Here is a 20,459-nt window from a genome sequence, read left to right as displayed (position 1 = left end):
TTGCTCCCAGCCCAGCCCCCCAGGCTCACTTCTTGCCTTTTAACATTCTATCAAGCACCCTCTGTCCCTTCTCTGGTACAAACCCTCCAACTTTTCTCCTACCTTCACCTGCCAGCCCTCGAACAACACCCTTCTGCTCTCACCTCCCAACATAAACTTTCTATGGAGTACCTGCAAACACTCCATATAACACAGAACCACATCAGTGGTTAGAGAGTCTCAGCAGCACAGCCTGAAATTTTGAAGGTCAGGAAAAAAAAGCCGTTATCGCTGACAAAGCCTGCAGGAACACTCCAAGGAACAGCAAAAAGTGCTGAGGATGGATCAGCCCTGCCAAGGACTCTGGATCCTACAGTAAGCAGGGCTGACACCCCTCAGCATCAGCTGTGATTCGTGTATCCTTCTCTTTGGAAGTGGTGTGCTGCAGAGCTCAGAAGCTATTTTAGAAAAAACTATCTCACAGGAAATCAGTGCAGGATTTAAGCCACCTCAACTAAAACTCCAGGTATTCACACAATTATCAGCCTTGCTCTCACATTGTACTCTCCAAGCCATTCTTGCAGTAAGTAAGCAAGCAGAGAAGAACCTAATGAGGTTCAACAAGGCCAAGCGTAGGGCCCTGCACCTGGGGAGGAAGAACCCCAGGCACCAATACAGGTTAGGGGTGGACCTGCTGGAAAGCACTTCTGAGGAGAAGGATCTGGGGGTCCTGGTGGATAGCAAACTATCCATGAGCCAGCAATGTGCCCTTGCGGCCAAGAGGGCCAATGGGATCCTGGGCTGCAGAGGGAAGAGTGTGGCCAGTAGGTGGAGAGAGGTCATTCTCCCCGTCTGCTCTGCCCTGGTGAGGCCACAACTGGAATATCGCATCCAGTTCCGGCCTCCCCAGTTCAGGAGAGACAGGGAACTACTGGAAAGAGTCCAGCGCAGGGCAACTAAGGTGACTGAGGGATTGGAGCATCTCCCTGATGAGGAAAGGCTGAGAGAGCTGGGACTCTTTAGCCTGGAGAAGAGAAGGCTGAGGGGAGACCTTATTAATGCTTACAAGTATCTAAAGGGTGGGTTGAGGGAGGATGGAGCCGGACTCTTTTCAGTGGTTGCCAGTGACAGGACGAGGGGCAACAGGCACAAGCTGGAACATGGGAAGTTCCATCCAAATATGAGGAGAAACTTCTTTCCGGTGAGGGTGGCAGAGCCCTGGAACAGGCTGCCCAGGGAGGTTGTGGAGTCCCCTTCTCTGGAGATCTTCAAGACCCGCCTGGATGCCGTCCTGAGTGATGTGCTCTGGACAACCCTGCTTTAGCAGGGGAGTTGCACTAGATGATCTCTAGGGGTTCCTTCCAACTCTGACAATTCCGTGATTCTGTGATCTGGCACCAGAGATGTTCCTGTGCTCCACAAGGAATCCCACTTAGGCAGACACAGAGACAATCATTGCAGACAGCCTGACTTTTCCTGGGAGAACCTCCGGGTAGGTTCTCTCCTCCCCGGTGCGCTCAGCAGCAATCACCTGCTGACCGTGCCATGCTGTGCAAGGACATGAAAGGCCAGGATTTTCCTCTCCTTTTTAACCAGGTATATCCCTCTGCTGATCTCTACTCCACACTGCAGAGGTGGTCATAGAACTGACAAGTTCAGAGCCATAAATGAATATAAAAAGCTAGACTTTGGTCAAGTCTAGCTCCCTGACCCAGTTCTTCAACCTTTACATTAATTAGTGCAAGGGAAACAGAAAGAAAACTCTGCAACGGGACAAAGAACGAACAGACTTTCCACAGGCCTGGCCCAGCTTTATCACCAAAGTGCACATGAAGCTGGAAGGAGCAGCATGGTGCAATCGGCCTGGAAATCCTCAATAAACCCCCCTTCACAGCCACAACTGGGCAAAATACAGCCTGAGCCCCCTCCTCCCCACGCACTGTCAGCCCCAGGCAAGGACAAAGTACAAACACAGGGTAAATCATTTTTACTCCAAAGCAATTAAGTTAATGATCCTTTTTTTCCCCAGAGTAAAAGTACACCAAATCCCAACAAGATGATTTATAATATAATAGTAATAAAAATAATAATTCGATAATAATAATATGTAAATAATAATTTAAAAGTTTGCCTTAAAACAATTTAAAGTGAACAATTACAAAAACCTTTTTGTATGAATTCTGTGAACCCTTAGATGTAGGCGACACTTCGTTCTGTCTGGTAAGAACACCCATCCGATGAGTCCAGCTTCACAAGAATAGCAGGGCTGTAGTTCAAAACCTGTTTTCCAGCAAGAACTGCTGTTTGAGTTACTTAGTTGCAAAAGCACATGGAATAAAACATTTACAAAGGAACCGCTATTCCCAGCCTATTGAACTCCAATGAATTTAATAGTATTTCTTAAACAAACAGTAACAATCTTTGGTGGTACTGGGAGATCCTGCTGTTTTTTCCTTTTCTGAAAGCATGTGCCTGGCTTCCAGCTCCTCCCAGGTTTGATCCAGCTGTAGCGGGGTCAGCTGCCTGCAAAATACACTACCGTTTTCCCCCTGCAAAACCAAGGAAGCTGAAGGTAGAAGGAGCAGCTCACCACCACTGGTTTGCCTTCAAAGAAAATGGTTTTTCACCTCGCAGCCTCTCACAGGATCTTTCAAGATAAAGCTGAGGAGAGCTGTACTTTTTAAATAAACAGAGTAACGCTGAAGGACTTCTCATCCAGTGAACAAGGGCAGCAAACGCAAGATTTTTTAATTCCATACCCAGTTTTAAACAAACATCTGATTAGTTAGTGTAGTACCTTCTCTAGCTTATGCTCAAACAAGCTTTTTGAATCAAACCCACCAAAATTAATGACAAGAAGTTCTACTTCTGAAAAATGTTTTGGTTTTTTTTTTTTTTCCAGAAAGACTCTAGCCAATGTATGCAATTAAACATGTATTTCAGGGACAGAAACTAAAGCCCCAAAGAACTTATTCACCTCTCCATATATACGGTACGATCATTCTTATGGCAGAATAAAGAGCTGAGTATGTAATACACAGCATATGCATAATGAGTTCAACAAAGCACTTTAAAGTGATTAAATAATCCTTCCAAAATTCAAAATACTGCCACTAATGCTGCTTAGAAAAAAGGACTGCTTTTATGTAGCACTACCTCCATTTGCCAGCAGAAACACTAACAAAGGAAAAAAAAAACCTCACCAACCAAAACAACCACCAAAACCCCACAACCTTAGAGAACCAAAACCAAACCTATTCTACAAAACCTATGTATCCTCTACAGGTCAGTAATTATGAAGTTAAAACTAAACATTAATTATTTTAGTTGTTTAAGAACCAACTCTAACCTTGTGAGTAATTTCTCATCATCTTCAATATTACATTACTACTTAGTCACTTTTATGCCCAGAATTTATTAATAGCAATCTGGGCAGCCTTTGTCTTCCCACTATGTTACCAGCTTCTCCTTTGATAATTTATATGAACAAATAATTTTATCCTGTACACACATACCAAGAGGCTTTCAAAGATAGCTCAGAAAAAAACCCATGTGCTATAAGCAATAATCTCATCCCGTTTGCTTATGCCAAGACCAGGCAAAAATGCAGTGTCATTTTAGCCTTCTGTGTTGACATCTGCAAGCTTTGGATGCCATCCTAGGGAACCCTGAGATCTGGAAGCAGCGCACCACCTTCCAGCTCCTGCTTTCAGCCTTCACAAGCAAATCATACTGGGGAAAAAAAAAAAAAAAAAGGACTTAAAAAGCAACTTTTTTTTTTTCTGGTGACTTAGTTTTCAGACAAATCCATGCCCTGCTCTATTTCACCATACAGCTATAGAAGCGTTTCAGCTGCTTCAAGAAGCAGGGATGGTCAAAATTGCTTTTCTTCAGCAGCAGATAGGCCCAGATCATCTAGAATTCAGACAGACATCAAGGTGAAACACCTAGTAAAGAAGAGAAAGTTTTATTTGCCCCAACCAGGACTAACTGAACATCAGAAGGAACAGAGTTGAGCAGCAGAAGAAAGTCTCATTCAAAATCAGTAGCTTAAAAATACCTTCAAGACATTGGAGAAACAGCAGCAGTAGATTTCCATTGCAAAAGGCAGGAAAGAACATCTAATAAAATGCCTTTTTTTTGGTGGGGGTGGGGTGGGGGGGAAGCCACTACCTTTATCACACAAAAGAGAGCAATATCAAAAAGGTACGAGTAAAACATTACCAAGTTTTGAATATGTGCCTAACACATACTGTAATCTCAGCTACACTACCTGTCACATTTACTGGTTTTATTGTCGTTTGGTTGGTTGTTCAGTTTCAGGGTTGTTTTTTTTTTTTTTTAAACAATTTTTGGGCAGATTGATTGTTTCTAACTATTTCTTAGCACGGTTTGAGGGTGCAGGGGCAGAATCAGAGGTTGGGCATTAGAGCACAAGAATTCCAGGTCCAAAGCAGGCTCTCCCAATTTTACCAGCTCCACGGAATCCAGGGGCCGGTGCTTCGGAGGCTGCACATCTTCATCTTTAGTGTTTCTCCAGGCAATGCCAAAAGACAGAACTGCAGAGTTTATTGTTCACCGGATTTCAGATTTGATTCAAAAATTATAACATTACTAAAAATAACCTTCCAAGTAAGAAGACAATTTGCAACCTAGCATGATAATCACAACAGTTTGTGTTACAATAAGTCCTCAATATTTATTTAAACACACAGATTTTTAGAGTTCTGCTAATGTTGCCCTAGATTTTAAATACTTTAAACAAGTTGTAATATCTAAGTTTCTCAATAATTCAAGCTATAATTAAATGGACCCACCTTAGGAAAACCAAGACTACTTTAGGATGACAAGCCTGTGACATGCTAAGTTGTCGGTGACATTCATTTGGAACAAAATCAGGTAAGAAAAAAATCCAGCTGTTGAAATCTGAAACCCCTCCTGCTATGGAATTTCCAAGTGCTGTGTGAAGACAGTGAAACCAGCAGAGCATTTCGCCTTCCAACTCCTAAGAATGATTAACTTTTAAGTTACCTTTCTGTTCACAGGTAACCATACACGCAATCACAGAATGCTATGGGGTTGGAAGGGACCTCTGGAGATCATCTAGTCCAACCCCCTGCCAGAGCAGGTCCACCCAGAGCAGGTTGCACAGGAACGTGTCCAGGCGGGGTTTGAATGTCTCCAGAGAAGGGGACTCCACCACCTCCCTGGGCAGCCTCTTCCAGGGCTCTGCCACCCTCACAGGAAAGAAGTTCCTCCTCATGTTTAGGTGGAACTTCTAACATTCAAGTTTGTGCCCATTTCCTCTTGTCCTGTCACTGGGCACCACTGAAAGAAGACTGGCCCCATCCTCCCTTTAAGTATTTATAGGTGTTGATCAGATCCCCCCTCAGTCTTCTCTTCTCCACACTAAACAGACCCAAGTCCCTCAGCCTCTCCTTGTAAGAGAGATGCTCCAGGCCCCTCATCATCTTTGTAGCCCTCTGCTGGACCCTCTCCAGCAGTTCCCTGTCCTTCTGGAACTGGGGAGCCCAGAACTGGACCCAGTGCTCCAGATGGGGCCTCACCAGGGCAGGTTGGACGGGGCTTGGAGCAACCTGGTGTGGTGGGAGGTGTCCCTGCCCAGGGCAGGAGTGGCACTGCATTGGTCTTTAAGGTCCCTTCCAACCCAAACCATTCTGTGATTCTATGACGTTATCCAAGGCACTGCTGGGAAAAAGAAAGATAGACTTTAGGTCACAATTAATTCATATACTCACTGAAGGAACACAAATTGAGAAACCTCAACTAACTAGTCTGGCAAATAATGTCACTTCACCTTCAAGTCTGATACAGCAAAAAAACACGTTGGTGGAGTCAGCAGCATTGTTAGGGTCAGCTTTTTATTTTAGAGGAGAGTAAGTCACAGCTTCCCCCTGCAGTCACACAACTCCAAAGGTACCTCAGCTTCAGCTCTGTGGATGAGCCGGAGGCACTCTCTGCCCCGCAGCACCCTGCGTGCTCCTCCACATACTGTCCTCACTGAGGACGTGCCCAGGGCACCCACCACTTCCCCGGCCCGCGAGCACCAGGGGTCCTGGCAGCAGCTGAAGGCACTGAGTGTTCTGCCTCAACAGATGCAGATTTTCCCACAAAGCAGAATTTAACTTTTTTCCCCCGCCCTCTCCAATAAAAACCTACCAGCTCTACTGCTAACATGCTCTGAAGACCAATACTAATGCATTATTCTCACTTATAAGCAGAGCATAGCAACACCAGCTTAACCGCACTGTAGATCTTTGTTTCCAGTCAAATTAGACGTTCAGCAACATCCATCTTATGAAGATTTGTATTTTTTAAATAACTATTTTACACTTTTAAGAGCTTAAAAGCATCTCTGAAAACACAGCCAAACAAAAAACCATCTTCAGATTTAAAAAGCGAAATTAAGGAGTTCTGAAGCATTGATTTTGTAGCCTAGAATAACATTTAACACATCTAGTGCTGCTTTGCCTGGAGAGTTTGCATAGGAGCCCAAGCAAAGAACCACAGTAACTGGGTAAAATGTGAAATTGGCCCTTTAGTTAGAAAATAATGGGGGAGGGCAGGAGAAGCTATTTAAAAGAAAACAAGGCTTTGGTTTACTTATCTGGTAATAAGTAGGTCAAGTTTCAGAGATACTTGTAAATGCCAGGTCTTACACCAGAAGAAACTTCGTCTTTCAAACACTCTGCAGAGCAAATATACCAATCAATGCAAGTGTCTATGGGCAACCACAGACTCTGAGCTGCAACACATTCAAGTCACATTACAAGAACGTACTTTTTCCTCGGCACCTTACTGGAACCTTAACCCTAGCACATGCTGCTTACAGCTGAAACCGATTGCTACACAACTATTCTCTCACTATTCTAAAATTAGCAAGAAAAATGCAAAGCAAAAGATTCAAGTTATTAGTACCTGCTATACTTTTTTTGGGGGGTAGAAGCACAAGAGTTACATACTAAGCGGTACAGTGTAAGAACAAAGTTTAAGAAGGAAGAAAAAATTCCAAGACTCTAAATCTACGAGAGTGAACTAATTAAGTAACAATCTGCATTTAAAAATCATAACAGCAGCAACTCCTCTTTCCATTCCCAGAGCCCTTGGACTCGCACTGCTCTCCCCTTTCAAAAGCACCAATCTCCAGAAGACAAGTCACACGGCACAGAAATTACCCTTTCCCATTTGATTCCGACTGTCTGAAGTATGAAAACACTAGTAGGAGGCGGTACTAAGTTTTGTCTTTTCTTCTTCACAATAAGCTCTGAACATCATTGTCACACCACTGCTGCAAATCACAGATCTTTTCGGCAAGCTTTTTTGAAAAATATGCAGGGGTGAACACTGTAGAAGTGTCTGCAACATTAATTACCTTTCTCCACTATGACAGCGTGAGACAATCAGCATTTAACACAATATTAGTTTTTCATGAAGTTTAAAAATAATAAATGCCCATTTTTAAGATATCACAGAATTATTTTGTGCATGTTTTTAGCTACACCACAAAGCCAGGTTACAAGGCCTAGGCCTTCTTCCGTAAATATCAACAAAAAAGAAATCTTTTTTAAAAAAAAAACATACGTGCAAGACCCAAATACTAACAGCACAAAAGGGGAGAAGGCAGCCAATAAAGATTACACGTGGCAGGAACCACCAACTTCACACAGCACCTTCCTTCTAACAGAATGTCTCACTACAAAAATACAACTAGGGAGATGCAACTCAACTGTCTGATTCCACATTTTAAGCTTCTATTTTTAAAATAAAAGCGACCTTTGCACTGAGGATGAGTTAAGCCTCTTAGTGCAAACATATCTACTTTTGTCTAGTTTATCCTGTAGTCTTAAGGGCTTACATCTTTGAATGGTCCAAGATCAAATAAAGAACCAAATAAAAAGATGAAAAAATAAATTGCTACAGTGGCTCTGAACAACAGATGTTGGTTTCCATTCAAGGCCTCTGGCATCTCATCAATAGTACGAAGCAGCAGCACACTTCAGATGAAAAAGCAAGCTTTTTAGTTTGCAGATTCCTGTAGGAACAGAATCAATTAAAATATTTTCATTAAGAATTAACCTAACAACACAGACTCTCCCTTCCCATGAAGGTAGCAGGTAGAAGGGGAAAGCACAAGTTCACGTATTTAACTAAATGATAAAAAATGACAGCCAAGCAGAGTTTGGTCCATTGTATCAACCAAAAAGTTAATTTCTGAACTGCCCTTCCATTTAAAATCAATTCCTTTCAAGAACTTCATCACCACCTTCTTGCATGAACTTGAATTTTTACAAGAGACCTCCATTTCAGAACACACCAAACTATTTCTTTTAGAAGAATGAATCGCTCTGACTATTACTGGTACATTACTATGGCCAAAATTCCTTAATATAATGTTTTCTCCTCGTCACACCAGTTCCTGCAAAAGGATGTTGACTACAACTCCCAAACAAAAGACAGACAGCAAGCAGCAGTGGCTCAGGACGCAGAGAACAACAACTAGCATGCTCAGGCATGGTTAAAAGCACTTTAACATGCTTTACACTACCCAATATGTTATATCTCAAGAAAGGGAGTATGCTTTTTAAAGAATGCTCTCTATTGGAACCCATTTAGTACCTTTATAAGCTAAAAAAGAGCTACAATATTTTATTGTGTGATTGCTACAGAGATGCCAACCCTAAGTTTTTTTAGTAATTTTTTTTTTTTTTTTTAGATTTAGAGACACATGCACTACAGTACATAAAATACAAACTGGTTTTGGCCTTACTTGTCAAATTCCAAAACATGATTAAAAAAAAAAAAAGGACCTTTTTGCATGCACGCACACAGAGCACACACCCTTCGTTCAAAGACTTCAGTGATAAGGCAATTAAATAGAAAGGAGCAGGTAAAAACTGTTTGGTGGAGGATTCTCAAACAGTATTTAGAGGATTTTGTTTTGTCCTCAAAAAGAACTAGACAATGAGGATTTGCACGAGTGGTTCTTAACACAATTAGGTGACTTCTGTTTCTTTTCTTAAATTCATTGTGTTTAACAGAGTAAGAGCAATTGCTGGTTTTAAACTGCCATTTACGCTGAAAGTCGAGAATACACAAATTCCATGAAAAAGCCCAAACCAAGCGCAGTGGAAGATGTATGGCAAGACTGGAGGGGAGGTGCGCTTAGTACTTCACAGGCAATGGGAGCTGTTAGTGCTCAGAAATACAAATGTTGCCATTACTGACTCACAAGGTGTGAGGTGGTAGAACAGGAATGGCTATCTCTCCCCGCTAAACAAATACAGAACGTGTTCTCCTGAATTTGTTACCAAGAACAGACACCGTGTATCCTACATTTCATCCAGTTCTTCAGTATTATATTCCACGTGTGTTTTTTTTTTCCTCCTTCCAATAACGTTTGGCTGGTAGGTTCACTAAGTTTGTACGTAATTTACAGCATATCTGGAGAGAAAGATAGGCCTCTCCCATTTACCTCAAGCTTTCTTTGCCTTTTGCATCTCTCCGCTATCAGCTTCCCTCCTGCCCCTGCAGCTCCTATCTGCCTCACACCAAACAATCCAGCCTCAGTGCCTCACGACCAGCTTCTAAACCTCCAACCCTATTGCCAGCTGCTCACATCCCTTCCACAGCACGGGTCACACCACTAAGGACCCGCATTTGCCAAAAGCCAGACCTTTAACATATAAAACTGATGGGTTGTGGTGTCTCAAGGCTCCTGTAAAAGCTAAATTAATTTAAGATTATTCTGTGGATTTGCTATGAGGTATTCCTCTGGTTTTCTTCCTTGACAAAAGTTAAAGCGCACACACCCCTTTGCTATCACCTCAGGCAGCTTTCATGAAGCCCTCTGCCTCAAACTCAACAGGTTTCGCTGCCGGGTTTCTCTGTCTCCCTGCAGCTCAGGGTCAGGAGCTCATTTCATTTCTTCCGGAAAGAGAAACACAGATCACAGAATCACCTAGGTTGGAAGGGACCCTTTAAGATCATCTAGTCCAACCAAAAAAAACAAAAACAAAAAACCACCAAAAAACACAAAAAACCCACACACACACACAACACACCACGCACAACCCACACACACACACCACCACACCACCCAACACTAATCCATATCCCCAAGCACCATGTCAACTCCTCTCTTGAATACCTCCAGGGATGGTGCCTCAACCACCTCCCTGGGCAGCCCATTCCAATGCCTCATAACCCTTTCAGTAAAGAAATATTTCCTAATATCTAACCTGAACTTCCCCTGGCGTAACTTGAGGCCATTACCCCTTGTCCTATCATCTGTAACTTGGGAGAAGAGACCGACCCCCGCCTCTCTACAGCCTCCTTTCAGGTAGTTGTAGAGAGCGATAAGGTCTCCCCTCAGTCTCCTCTTCCCCAGACTGAACAACCCCAGCTCCCTCAGCCTCTCCTCGTAAGATCCAACATCTCAGCCCCCTTTGCAGAGACACCGGTAACTGGTGACATTCTACACCAGCACAGATCCTATGTGAAAGCAGAATTTAAAAATGCAGGCAAGAGCTTTTGTGCCACTGAAAAAAAAAAAAAAAAAAAAAAAAAAAAAGAGACAGCAAAGTTAAGTCTCCCCAAGTCTGACCTTATCAACTCCGGGTTTTGAAGCATTATTTTAGTACCATAAATGAACAGGTGACTTACATATTAGTAAGTACTCCTTGACAGATGCTTAAAAGAGCCTTCTACAAATTCCTATTCCAGCCTCTAAGGTACCTCAATCCATCACCAAAATCAAAGGTCATCAAGCTCAACCCCTTACGAGGATTGCAGGGAAACAGAGGAGGTTGCTCAGAGTCCATCAGGAAGAGCTGCTTCCACGAGAGCTCTTTAGCGGCCAGACATATGTTCAGACTAGCAGGGACCTGGAAGGCATCCTACCTATCAGCCCCAGTTTGCATTTCTCAAACAGTAAAGGGTGCCACATACATCGTATTCAGGATTTTGAGCTGCTTCTCAGAGAGTTACATACATATTTCTACAAACTAAGGGAGCCTATTTTTATAGCGCGGTCACAACTGACTCTTGAATTCAGTATAATGAATAACAGAAAGAGGAAAATACGTATCATTTCAGACTCAGCAGAGTAAACTAAAGTTCTCTCAGTCCTCTGAATTGTGACCAGATCATTTCTGAAGCTCATGCTACAGTCTCACAAAAGCTGTATTTCTGTGACCCTATCATAAATAATACTCCTAAGCAATGAGGAAGGGCCATATCTCTGCCAGCAGCCAGCTATCACTCACAAGGGAACGGGGCAGTCCAGTTCATACCTTCACATAAGACCACCACCGGTTTTTTCATCTGAGCCTGAACAAGCCATTTGCAGCACAAACCCACGAGCAGACCACAAACTGCAGGATGAGAGGTTTAACGAAATTCAAGAATGGATAAAAAACAAAGAGCTAAACCTCGCCTTCCTTTTCAAAAGCTCTTTTCAGGCAGAGACTTCAGTATGAGCTCCATTTACAGAGCAATCTAGGTGGATCATGCTGAAACCTCCCTCCCCCTCTTCTGCATCACTGGAAAACAGGAAAAGCGTGGGGGTAAGGGGCAGATGAGAAGACTCTTCCCTTCTCCCCATACTTACTCTAGCAGCAGTACTTCAGGAAAAAAACAAATAAAATGGCTTAAGATTTCATCCATTTATACCATGGCATGTGCTTAGGTATGGAGAAACAAGTATATTTGGCAGAGGGGAAAAACCCAAATAAGCAAAAAAACCGAAAGAGCTGAGGATGCTAAAACTTTGATTAAAAAAAAAGGAAATGGTAAAATACATAGAAAAAGCCACCGTTACTGGCATACCAACCCTCGGCATGGGTCTCTGAATCTGCAGACTGGCAAAAGTGCTCTGCTTGGCCTGTTTTCTCCCTCCTCCCTGCACACTCAATACCATTTTGCAGACAGGGGCGAGGAAGGGCGCACAGTCCTCCAGGAGGTACTGCAACACCAGGTCAATGTACTGATGGGCCGGAGCAAGCTCCGAGTTCTAACAATCCGTTAATATAAAGTCTTTAAAACAAGCACACATCAGGTACCATCTTCATTGATTCAGATACACATCTATCTTAGCTAGAAGGCCTAAAACATCAAATACTGTGCCAGACAGCAAGGCTGTTCTCGAAACCAGTTTTCTCACCCAAGAGAGCTGGATCCACGTGGGACATTAAATTTCTTCAATACCCAAATTTAAGCACTAGTGTTTTAATTGTAACAGACACCTGCCACATGCTACTGGATGCAAAGGAGTTTGGCTATAGGTATCATTAGCTTCCCAAGCGTGCCAAATACCCAAAATCAGAAGAGGTTGAACACTCTTGCTTCATGAAGTAACATACTACTTTTCCCTTCTAGTCCATTAAACGAGAATATGAGCCAACGTTCAACAGAACTTACAGGTATCTTATACAGGGTCACATCATTGCACAACTGCAGGTTTACACGTTTCATAACATGCATTTAACATGCTGAATATTTGTCTCTTATTGGAGAGCATTTTGGAAGCAAAGCGAGTTGTAAATAAGCCACATCATAATTACTGGCACAAATCACCATCTATACATTATGTAAGGCACGGGAGCAAAGCATCTGAGGAGGTTCCAGAGGCATTTGCTGCGGGAGTGGAACCCAGATTCCCCCCATCTCCCTGTCCCACCCCCCGCCAGGACAGCACCCTGCCTCCTCTTCAGACACACGCCACCACAGCTCTTTGCACACACTGCAAACTCAGAGACTAAATAATCCCCTTTTTAAAAGTGTCATAAAGAGAGCTACGAGCAGTCTGTTAAAAACAGGAGTGACTGGGAGAGTGGCCACAGGTCTCAGAAATAAATAATCGAACTCCCCATACTGAAGACAGTTCCAAAAACATCCTCGTATTTGCATGGATCTTAGCAAAATCATTTGTGCAATAGCAGAATCCTTTCACTTAGCACAATATCACCGTCCAGGTGATGTTTTCTTGAGATATTCTTGTCTGTCGCACTGTTGGTTGAAAATACTTTAAGGCTACAGGTAACCAAATTCCAAAACAAACAAAACCAATGCACTCTGAGATCTCAGTCACCCCTGCTCCAAGCTGACCTTCCCGTAATAGCTCTACCTCCTGAGTGGTCTCAACTCCACAACAAGATTATTTCCCTCAATTGCTTCACTCATAACCTTAAGAACTATCTGTGAGATTATATAATCGAATTTGTGCAAATCACAAAGAAAACAAGGGAATAAAGCACCACTGCATGGACTTGGAAAGCAGACTTGCAAAATACATTTACTTGACAAGTTTGTTTTCTCCTCTAAATCAAGACAGATAAAGTATCTAACTCCAACAGCATTAGCAAAGAAACTAAATTTTATGTGAATTTTATGTTTTGCAAGACATACAGAATCTGGCCTAGACCAGAAAGTTTTCCTGGCATAACTATGGTTGTTAGAAAACACAACAGAGGGGCATCATAAATACCAGTAAGAAGTCTTGAGAACATGTCTTCAAACAGGGAAAGAATCATGTTGTTGCTGTAAGGCTTTCTCTGCTCCACTAACAGCCAGGATGACAGCCTAACCATGCTAATTTCTGCCACCAAGCCTTTACGTAACAGTTGAATTGGAGTTGTGATCATAATTACAATAAACATGTATTTATTGGACCTGCAGCCTGTTCCTAAACAAGTCACTATGTTTTGAAATATTATTTTAAGATTGTTTAAGGTCCAATTTAAAAATCAACATGCTAAAAGTAAAAAATAAATTTCTAAGAAGAGACATTAGCCACAATACTTTTTCTTTCCATGTCTATTTGCTGTACAGCAAACATGATTCAATACTACGATGGGTATCACACAGTCCCATTTATTTCAATTACTATTTACTAAAACCGGGAACACAGTCAGATGCTCATTAGCACATCAGAATGTACACAGATGCTCATTAAACATAAGGATCTTCCTCAGCAAATCTGAGTATATGTATGTGGTAATAACCTGCAGTGTTACCATGCAGACCTCCAGCAAAAGAGTAATTTCTTTATCAAATCCCCACTATCCTTGCTACCACTGCAGTAGAAAGGTTTCTTCCTCAAACACACTTGTAAAACATTTGACACAGAAGTGGGAGAAAAACATCCTTAACGCAAGAAATCTACAGTTAATGCTGCCACAACAAAGATTTGGGATTTGCATCCAGCCACAAACATAGATGGGGAAAAGGATGGGTGCATTACGTCTTAAAAAAGAAAAAAACAAACACCTCTCCAAGGCAGACCTAGGTTTTTTGACAGATTTCTGAAACTCAAGAGGGATGGTTTCACAGAAATAGGGTTAACTTCTGCACCTTCTGAGGAAACGAAAGGGAGAGGTGCAATAACAAACATAAATAGTGACTCAGTAAATCACTTCTCTCATTTCAGAAGGCAGGCTGCACTTTTTAGCTCGTATAAATATATTGCTGATGAAAGGAGCCAAGATTCATAGCTCTTGATAATTAAGTTTCCTCATTATCAAAGATGTGAGCAGACAGCATCAGCAAGCACTGTTTTTTTACGACTTCTCTTCAAGAAATTTTAGCTGGGGGATCTAGAGAGGGTTCTCTCTTCTCTGGCAAGACTAGCAACGAATTTTTACATTAATTTCTTTGGCCTTCTTAGTATGGGTCTAAGGCCCAACGGTTGTAATAACTACTATATTGGTCATGGCAAACACAGCCCTAATCCACGTCTGTTCAGGAGGATTCTAAAGCTCCCATAGCAATGATGTGCTCTGTGGTAAGCTTTATTTAAGTGTTTTGAATTAAGTTGGATGTTTCTATCAGCACATTGAAGGCTACAGTGACACAGGGCCCCGGTTTCTTTTCCTCCTGCCACAACCTCGTGGCACAGTCGACGTGATATACGGCATGGCCCTGCTGGCCTCGATCTTGGGGAGCGAGAAGAAGGGGCACAAGAGAAGCCAGCCCGGTGGACTCCCGCTCACAACCCTGCACTGACATGTCCACCCGGCTGGCAGTCACCAGCACCTTACACAAAACTGGTGTGTTACCGTGCACAGACAGAGGAAAATGGGGGAGGGGGAACCCTCTTCTTCTCGCCTTGCAGAGGCGGAAAACGGCCCCGGGTGCCTCCGTCCCCAAAAGCCACAGTCCTGCTGGGGGGAAGGCGGCGGGAGGCTCCGGGGGTCCCGCAGGGGCGAGGGGGGCGCTGCCTCCTGCCCTAACCCCGTGTCCCCGCAGCCCGGCCGGGGCACTACCTTCGCTGCCGGGGCGGGGGTAAAAGGGCCGGAGAGGGGCCGGGGCCCGCGGCGGAGGCTGAGGCGAGGCGCGGCCCCCGACGGAGCCACCGCCTCACGGGAGGCGGGCGAGCAACGGCCGGGGAGGCGGAGCGCGGCCGCACGCCCGCCCCCCCCGCGGCGGGCCGGGGCGGTGAATCACGCACCCGTCCGTCTCCTCCTCCCTCCCCCTCCCTCCTCCTCCATCTCAGCAGCGCCCTCAGCCCTCTCTCCTCCATACAAAAGCAAAATGTCCGCCATCTTCACAGGCTGCTGCTGCCGCCGCCGGGCCGGACGGGGGCTGCGCCGCGCCGCCGCCACGCCATGGCGGCCCCACGGCGGGGCCTGGGCGGCGGCGGAGGGTCCGGGGCGGCGGCGGGGGGGCGGTTATTACCTTGATGCAGTAGGGCGGCTCGTCGAAGGTAACCAGCATGTACCTGTCGCCGCGGCTGGCCGGGTCCCGGGCCCGCAGCTGCGGAGAGAGCAGAGAGAAGCGGCGTGAGCGGGCGAAAGGGGCGACCGGCTCGGCGGCGGCGGCCCTCTCGGCCCCGCACTCACCTTCATGAAGATCTCCACGGCGCCCTTGGCGATGTCCAGGTAGCTGGTGCCCAGATACGCCCGCTGGTTCATGGAGGCGGACGTGTCTATGAGGAAGAGGAGGATCGGCATGGTCCAGGCAGAGCCCCGGCCCGCCGGGCACCCTGCGGGGAGGAGGGGGAGCGGCTGGCTGGCTCGCTCACTCGCTCGCTCCCCCGGCCGCCCGTCCGCCCGCCCCGGCTGGGCTCGGCTCCGCCTGCGGCCGCTGCGGCTCGTTACTGAGCTGCTGTGTGCGCCGAGACTCAACTTCTCTCCCCTCAGCTTCCACCAGCACCATGTGACCAGCGTGCACGCCATTGGCTGCCAATTATACCCTCATTTGCATATTCATGAAGGCGAACAGGGATGACGGGGGGGGAAGAGCAGGGAGGAGGAGGAGGAGCCGCGGCCGCCCCCCCGGCACCTGTCACCTCGCCCCGCCCCGTCGCGGGGCTCCCCGCCCCTCCCCACAGGGGCCGCCCCGTCCCCTCCCCCCCCACGGCCGGGGCTCCCCGGGGAGGGCGCCTGGTGGCGACCCCGCGTCACCGTCTGTTCAACCCCGCACGGTCCTTCCCCTAGCATCCGCCCTCTCCCCGGTACCCATCCGTCCCTTTCCTGCGGCTGAGTCACCGCACACCGCTGCCTCACACCTGCCCGTCGCGGCCTACTCGGCCCGGCCCGGCCTCGGCCCTCGACGACCCCCGCTGGCGCTGAGGAGTGGGCAGGAGGTGTAGGCTGGCCCCGGGGAACATCGGCTAATCCCCCGGCGGTATAATCGCTCCCTTTCTGGTCTTCAGAGGTGTCGCTTAAGCACTCAATCTTTAGGCCTCCACGGGCAGTTGTTTTCCAGTCGGGTAACGGCCATCTTCCAAAGGCAGATGCGGGTGTCCTGCACCGTCTTCAGGGCATCTCACAGGACCTGGATGGAGGCAGGATGAAAACAAATTAACAAAACACATAAAACACTGCGTTATTTCCTTCTCAGGTAACAAAAAAAAGAAAAAGCCGATCTGAAAGAGGTGTCCTGCTCTGAGGAATAAAATGGAGGCCTGGGCCCTGGAGCAGGCCGGGCCAGGCCCCCGCCCGCACGGGCCCAGCGACTGCAGCCGATGGGAACGGGGTGAGTGGAAGGAGGGCCAGGAGAGGTTCAGCAGCACCAGGGCTGCGCCTGCAGCCTGCCAGCTTCCAGGACCCAGTCCAAGAAACACAACAGCAGCACTGTCAACATGAATCCTGGCTTAAAATAATAATTAAGTAACTGGATAACAGTTTCCAACGTTTTTACATTCAAAGACTTTTTCCGCAGGTTTGGTTTTTTTTCTGTTCAGGCAAAGAGTAGGTTTCAGTTTTCACTCCCTTTTTGTGAAGCCTTTGGACAATACTGTTGTTTCACACCACCACAGGTGAATTCTAAAATCCCCATTACAAAGCATTATGAGAGATGAATGCTTGCAAAGATATCGTTACCCACCTTGATCAAAATAATCAGAGATGTATTCCCTTTAATTCAGGGATGTACTTGTCCCTTTTTGTCACCAGAAAAAAAGCCAGCATCTAAATACAGGTCAGTGGCAAACCTGTGGTTTGGTTTTAGAAAGAGGTTTGCTTTTACAGAAATCTTAGCTTCTGCAAATACTTTTCATATAACATCATTAAATTATTTGATTTTAGTGAACCATACGTTGCTAAATTAATAGTTGAAAAGCAGCTCATTTTGAAAACAAATACTGTCAAACTTGGACACTTTCCATCCCGTTATCCAGGTCCTCTTCATAAGTTGCGTATGTGTGAGGGGAACTGCGATCAAGGTTTCTGAATTCTAGCAATCATAGCAGAAATGCCAGGAGGTATAAACAGATAAATATTTTTACGCAAGTCATTAGTGCACATGAATGGAGCCAGACTGAAGGAAATGGGATTTGAATCTCTATAGATAAGACAAAAATGCAGATACCATATTTTTGTAGCACTGCACATTAGTCTGGCAAGACAGCTCCTGGATAGGAACAGATTTGCGACGGGCTGAATGGAAACTAAACTATTGGTAGAAGATGCCAGCTAAAACCGCTAGGTCCCAGCGCCAAGAACTTGATGAGGCCACCTATGCATTTCTCTCGCATCAGCCAGATGAGATCAGAGACTAACTTTTGACTCCAGCTGACTTCAGCCAATTCGAACTGGCAACCTACAGGCCCCACGCCCTGCAGCGTCCTCAAGTCAGATGATACAAAATGCTAAACAATTCCAGGTTCATACTCTCAACATTATTTTTTTTTTTCACTCCAGACTGCCAGATACCTAAAAGGCACTTCTCTTACATCCAAGCATAGTATTTAAAGGTCAAGACGAAACAATCTTGTTTCCCATTTCAGAGGTTGACCTTTCCAAGGGTGGCAGCAGGCAAGGTTCGCATACTCTCCCTCTCTCTCTGTTGAGGATTTTGGCTTTTGGAGTCTGCTCCTGCTAAACACAAGAGCTGAAGTCTAGCAATTTTCTGGGCACAATGCAAGATATTTATTTAGTTCAATGAGACTTTTTTATTCCTGAAAAGAACATACACCACGGTTGCTAATGTGCATGAACACAGCTTGAGTGAGTGGTTCTGTACTGCTCCTCCATACAATTTGTGCTTGCAGCGCTGATCACCTGGAAGTTATGGCAGCAGACATTTGCTACACCTATAAAGTTCAAACTTTTCTTGTTTTTTTAATTGAAATTATACTCGTCTACATTTCTTCAACTGCAATAGTTAAAGAAATTGTCTCTATGGGGAAATTAATCGGAACAGCTACTGCAGATTAAGCTTGCCTATAATTAAATAGTTTGAAATAGCTCCTGTGTAAATATTCTACCCCATAGTAAAAAGGAACATAATTCTGGAAGAATCATTTCAGTCAATTTCTGACCAAACAGATCAGTGGTATTTCTCCCTGTTGCGCTGATAACTTCTTATTTTTCTGTTCTGTCCTAACACAGGTTAACATCTAAGCTGTTGCCTCTAATGGGATTTTAGCACTAACAATCTTCCTTTCTTCTTAACACTTTTGTATTGGTTTATCTGTTACTTTTTTCTCACCTAGCTGCTGTCTGACCTGAACAAGTAATATACCTGGGAGACACTAGCCATGCTGAAGGAGGTCAGCTTTGGCACTGATTAGCCATCTGAATTTGGGGCACACTCGATACCTTAGTCGGAAATTATCTACTTAAAATCTGGATCAACAGCTAAACCTTCAAACCTCCCTCTGCTTCCGTCGTTCCCTATCTTGGTCTTGTAATACAGCTGCCCTGATGACTTTCCTGCTTGATTTCAAAGGCTTCAAACCAGAGCAGAAATGGTCACTGCTATATGAAAATACCAATTAATCCATCCCGTGAGTTGGGAAGCATTATCCCTATCATACAGAAAAGGGGCTGCCACCAGAGCCAAGGGACTCTCTTGGCACCACACAAGATGCAATGTTCAGTACCACAGTGAGAATTCAGAAGTGTAAATCTTAGCCAGCCACAGTTCTGTTCTGGCCCTTTCAGAAAGATTAAATCCCCTGTTTGCATAAAAAAAAAAAATTGTGTACAGCTGAACTCCAGTATGAAAGGTAAGAAACTGTCCTAAATAATAACTTCTCCTTCCCAGCTCCAGTAACTACATGGCAGAGTGAGAGTACAGAGAATTATATCCAAGATGGCAGAAGCTGGGCAAGTTCAAGTCCTTTGATATTGTCTGCTGTATCGGGGCTAAATATTCCCACCCATCAGCAGTTACCTGCTCTTAAGAGGCCTAGAAAAGGCCAGGCTGCTTCTGCCAGGGTGCCACACAGACCCTTCTGAAAAAAGAACAAACTAGTATTTTCTAGGATATCGCTCAACTGCACCTTTTCTTTTTTCCCCCTTTATTTTGTAACTACACTACAAACTTCCACAAAACTGTAACTCACCCCTTAAAGATTTCTGCCCCTTTCACCCGCTCCATCTCCATTCTGCATTCATTCCACTAAAGACAAGCAAGAGTTTGGGAGTCTCATCCAAAACCTGCCTTTCAGGAGTCTGGGTTTGCAGATTGGAGGGCAGTAACAGACATTACTATGGGCCACCAGACTTTGTGTAGGTCTCCCATAGAGATGTGCACCTGAATTTCTTTTCACAGGCTTCAGCGAATTCAAGAATTCCATTTTCAGCTAAAGTATAAGGAACAGACCTCAGATACATGCCCTGAGTGCAGCACGTTTTCTGTTGATTTATTGACTGTGCATAAATACTGCACTATAACTGTCATATTTAACCACAAAAAAGAGAAAGCTGGATGCTTGGGAAAATAATTCAGGGCAACTCTGAGATTTTCATCTGTCTTCCATGCACTTCAGAAAAAGAGGCCTATTAGCAAAGGGGCAGAGTCCAGCCAGCGTGATTTCTGCCCCCCCTCTCCCCAACACGAGTTAACCCTTTGCTGTGCAGGGTACGGAGCACCTTTCTGCTTTCTGCAAGGTTTTTATGCAAGCACAGCTAAAACTGCCCTTGGTCCAAAGGTGAAAGCCCAATCACCAGAGCCTGCATAACAGCAGACGCGGTTTAATTTCCATTTTGCTTTAAAGACTGATGAAAAGGGGA

General features: G+C 45.0%; 1 protein-coding gene across 3 annotated transcripts in view; it reads right to left on the bottom strand.

Annotated features, from left to right (window-relative positions):
• LOC141464288 (integrator complex subunit 6-like) overlaps positions 1-16,172 on the bottom strand; it is a 39,413-nt gene extending 23,241 nt beyond the window's left edge. Inside the window, exons 1-3 of one of the 3 annotated variants that reach the window (XM_074147090.1) lie at positions 16,072-16,172; positions 15,837-16,025; positions 15,673-15,750 (exon numbers count right to left, since the gene is read on the bottom strand). In XM_074147090.1, the coding sequence (XP_074003191.1) occupies positions 15,673-15,750; positions 15,837-16,025; positions 16,072-16,152 (348 nt within the window). In that variant the 5' untranslated portion in view covers positions 16,153-16,172. Of the gene's footprint in view, positions 1-15,672; positions 15,751-15,836 lie in introns of all 3 variants that reach the window. The other 2 variants (XM_074147089.1, XM_074147091.1) reach the window with 2 other exon arrangements.
• Positions 16,173-20,459: the final 4,287 nt, after the last annotated feature.

This window comes from Numenius arquata, chromosome 5, assembly GCF_964106895.1.
Source record: "Numenius arquata chromosome 5, bNumArq3.hap1.1, whole genome shotgun sequence".
NCBI classification, from domain to species: Eukaryota; Metazoa; Chordata; class Aves; order Charadriiformes; family Scolopacidae; genus Numenius; species Numenius arquata.
This window is presented reverse-complemented; position numbering and strand designations above follow the sequence as displayed.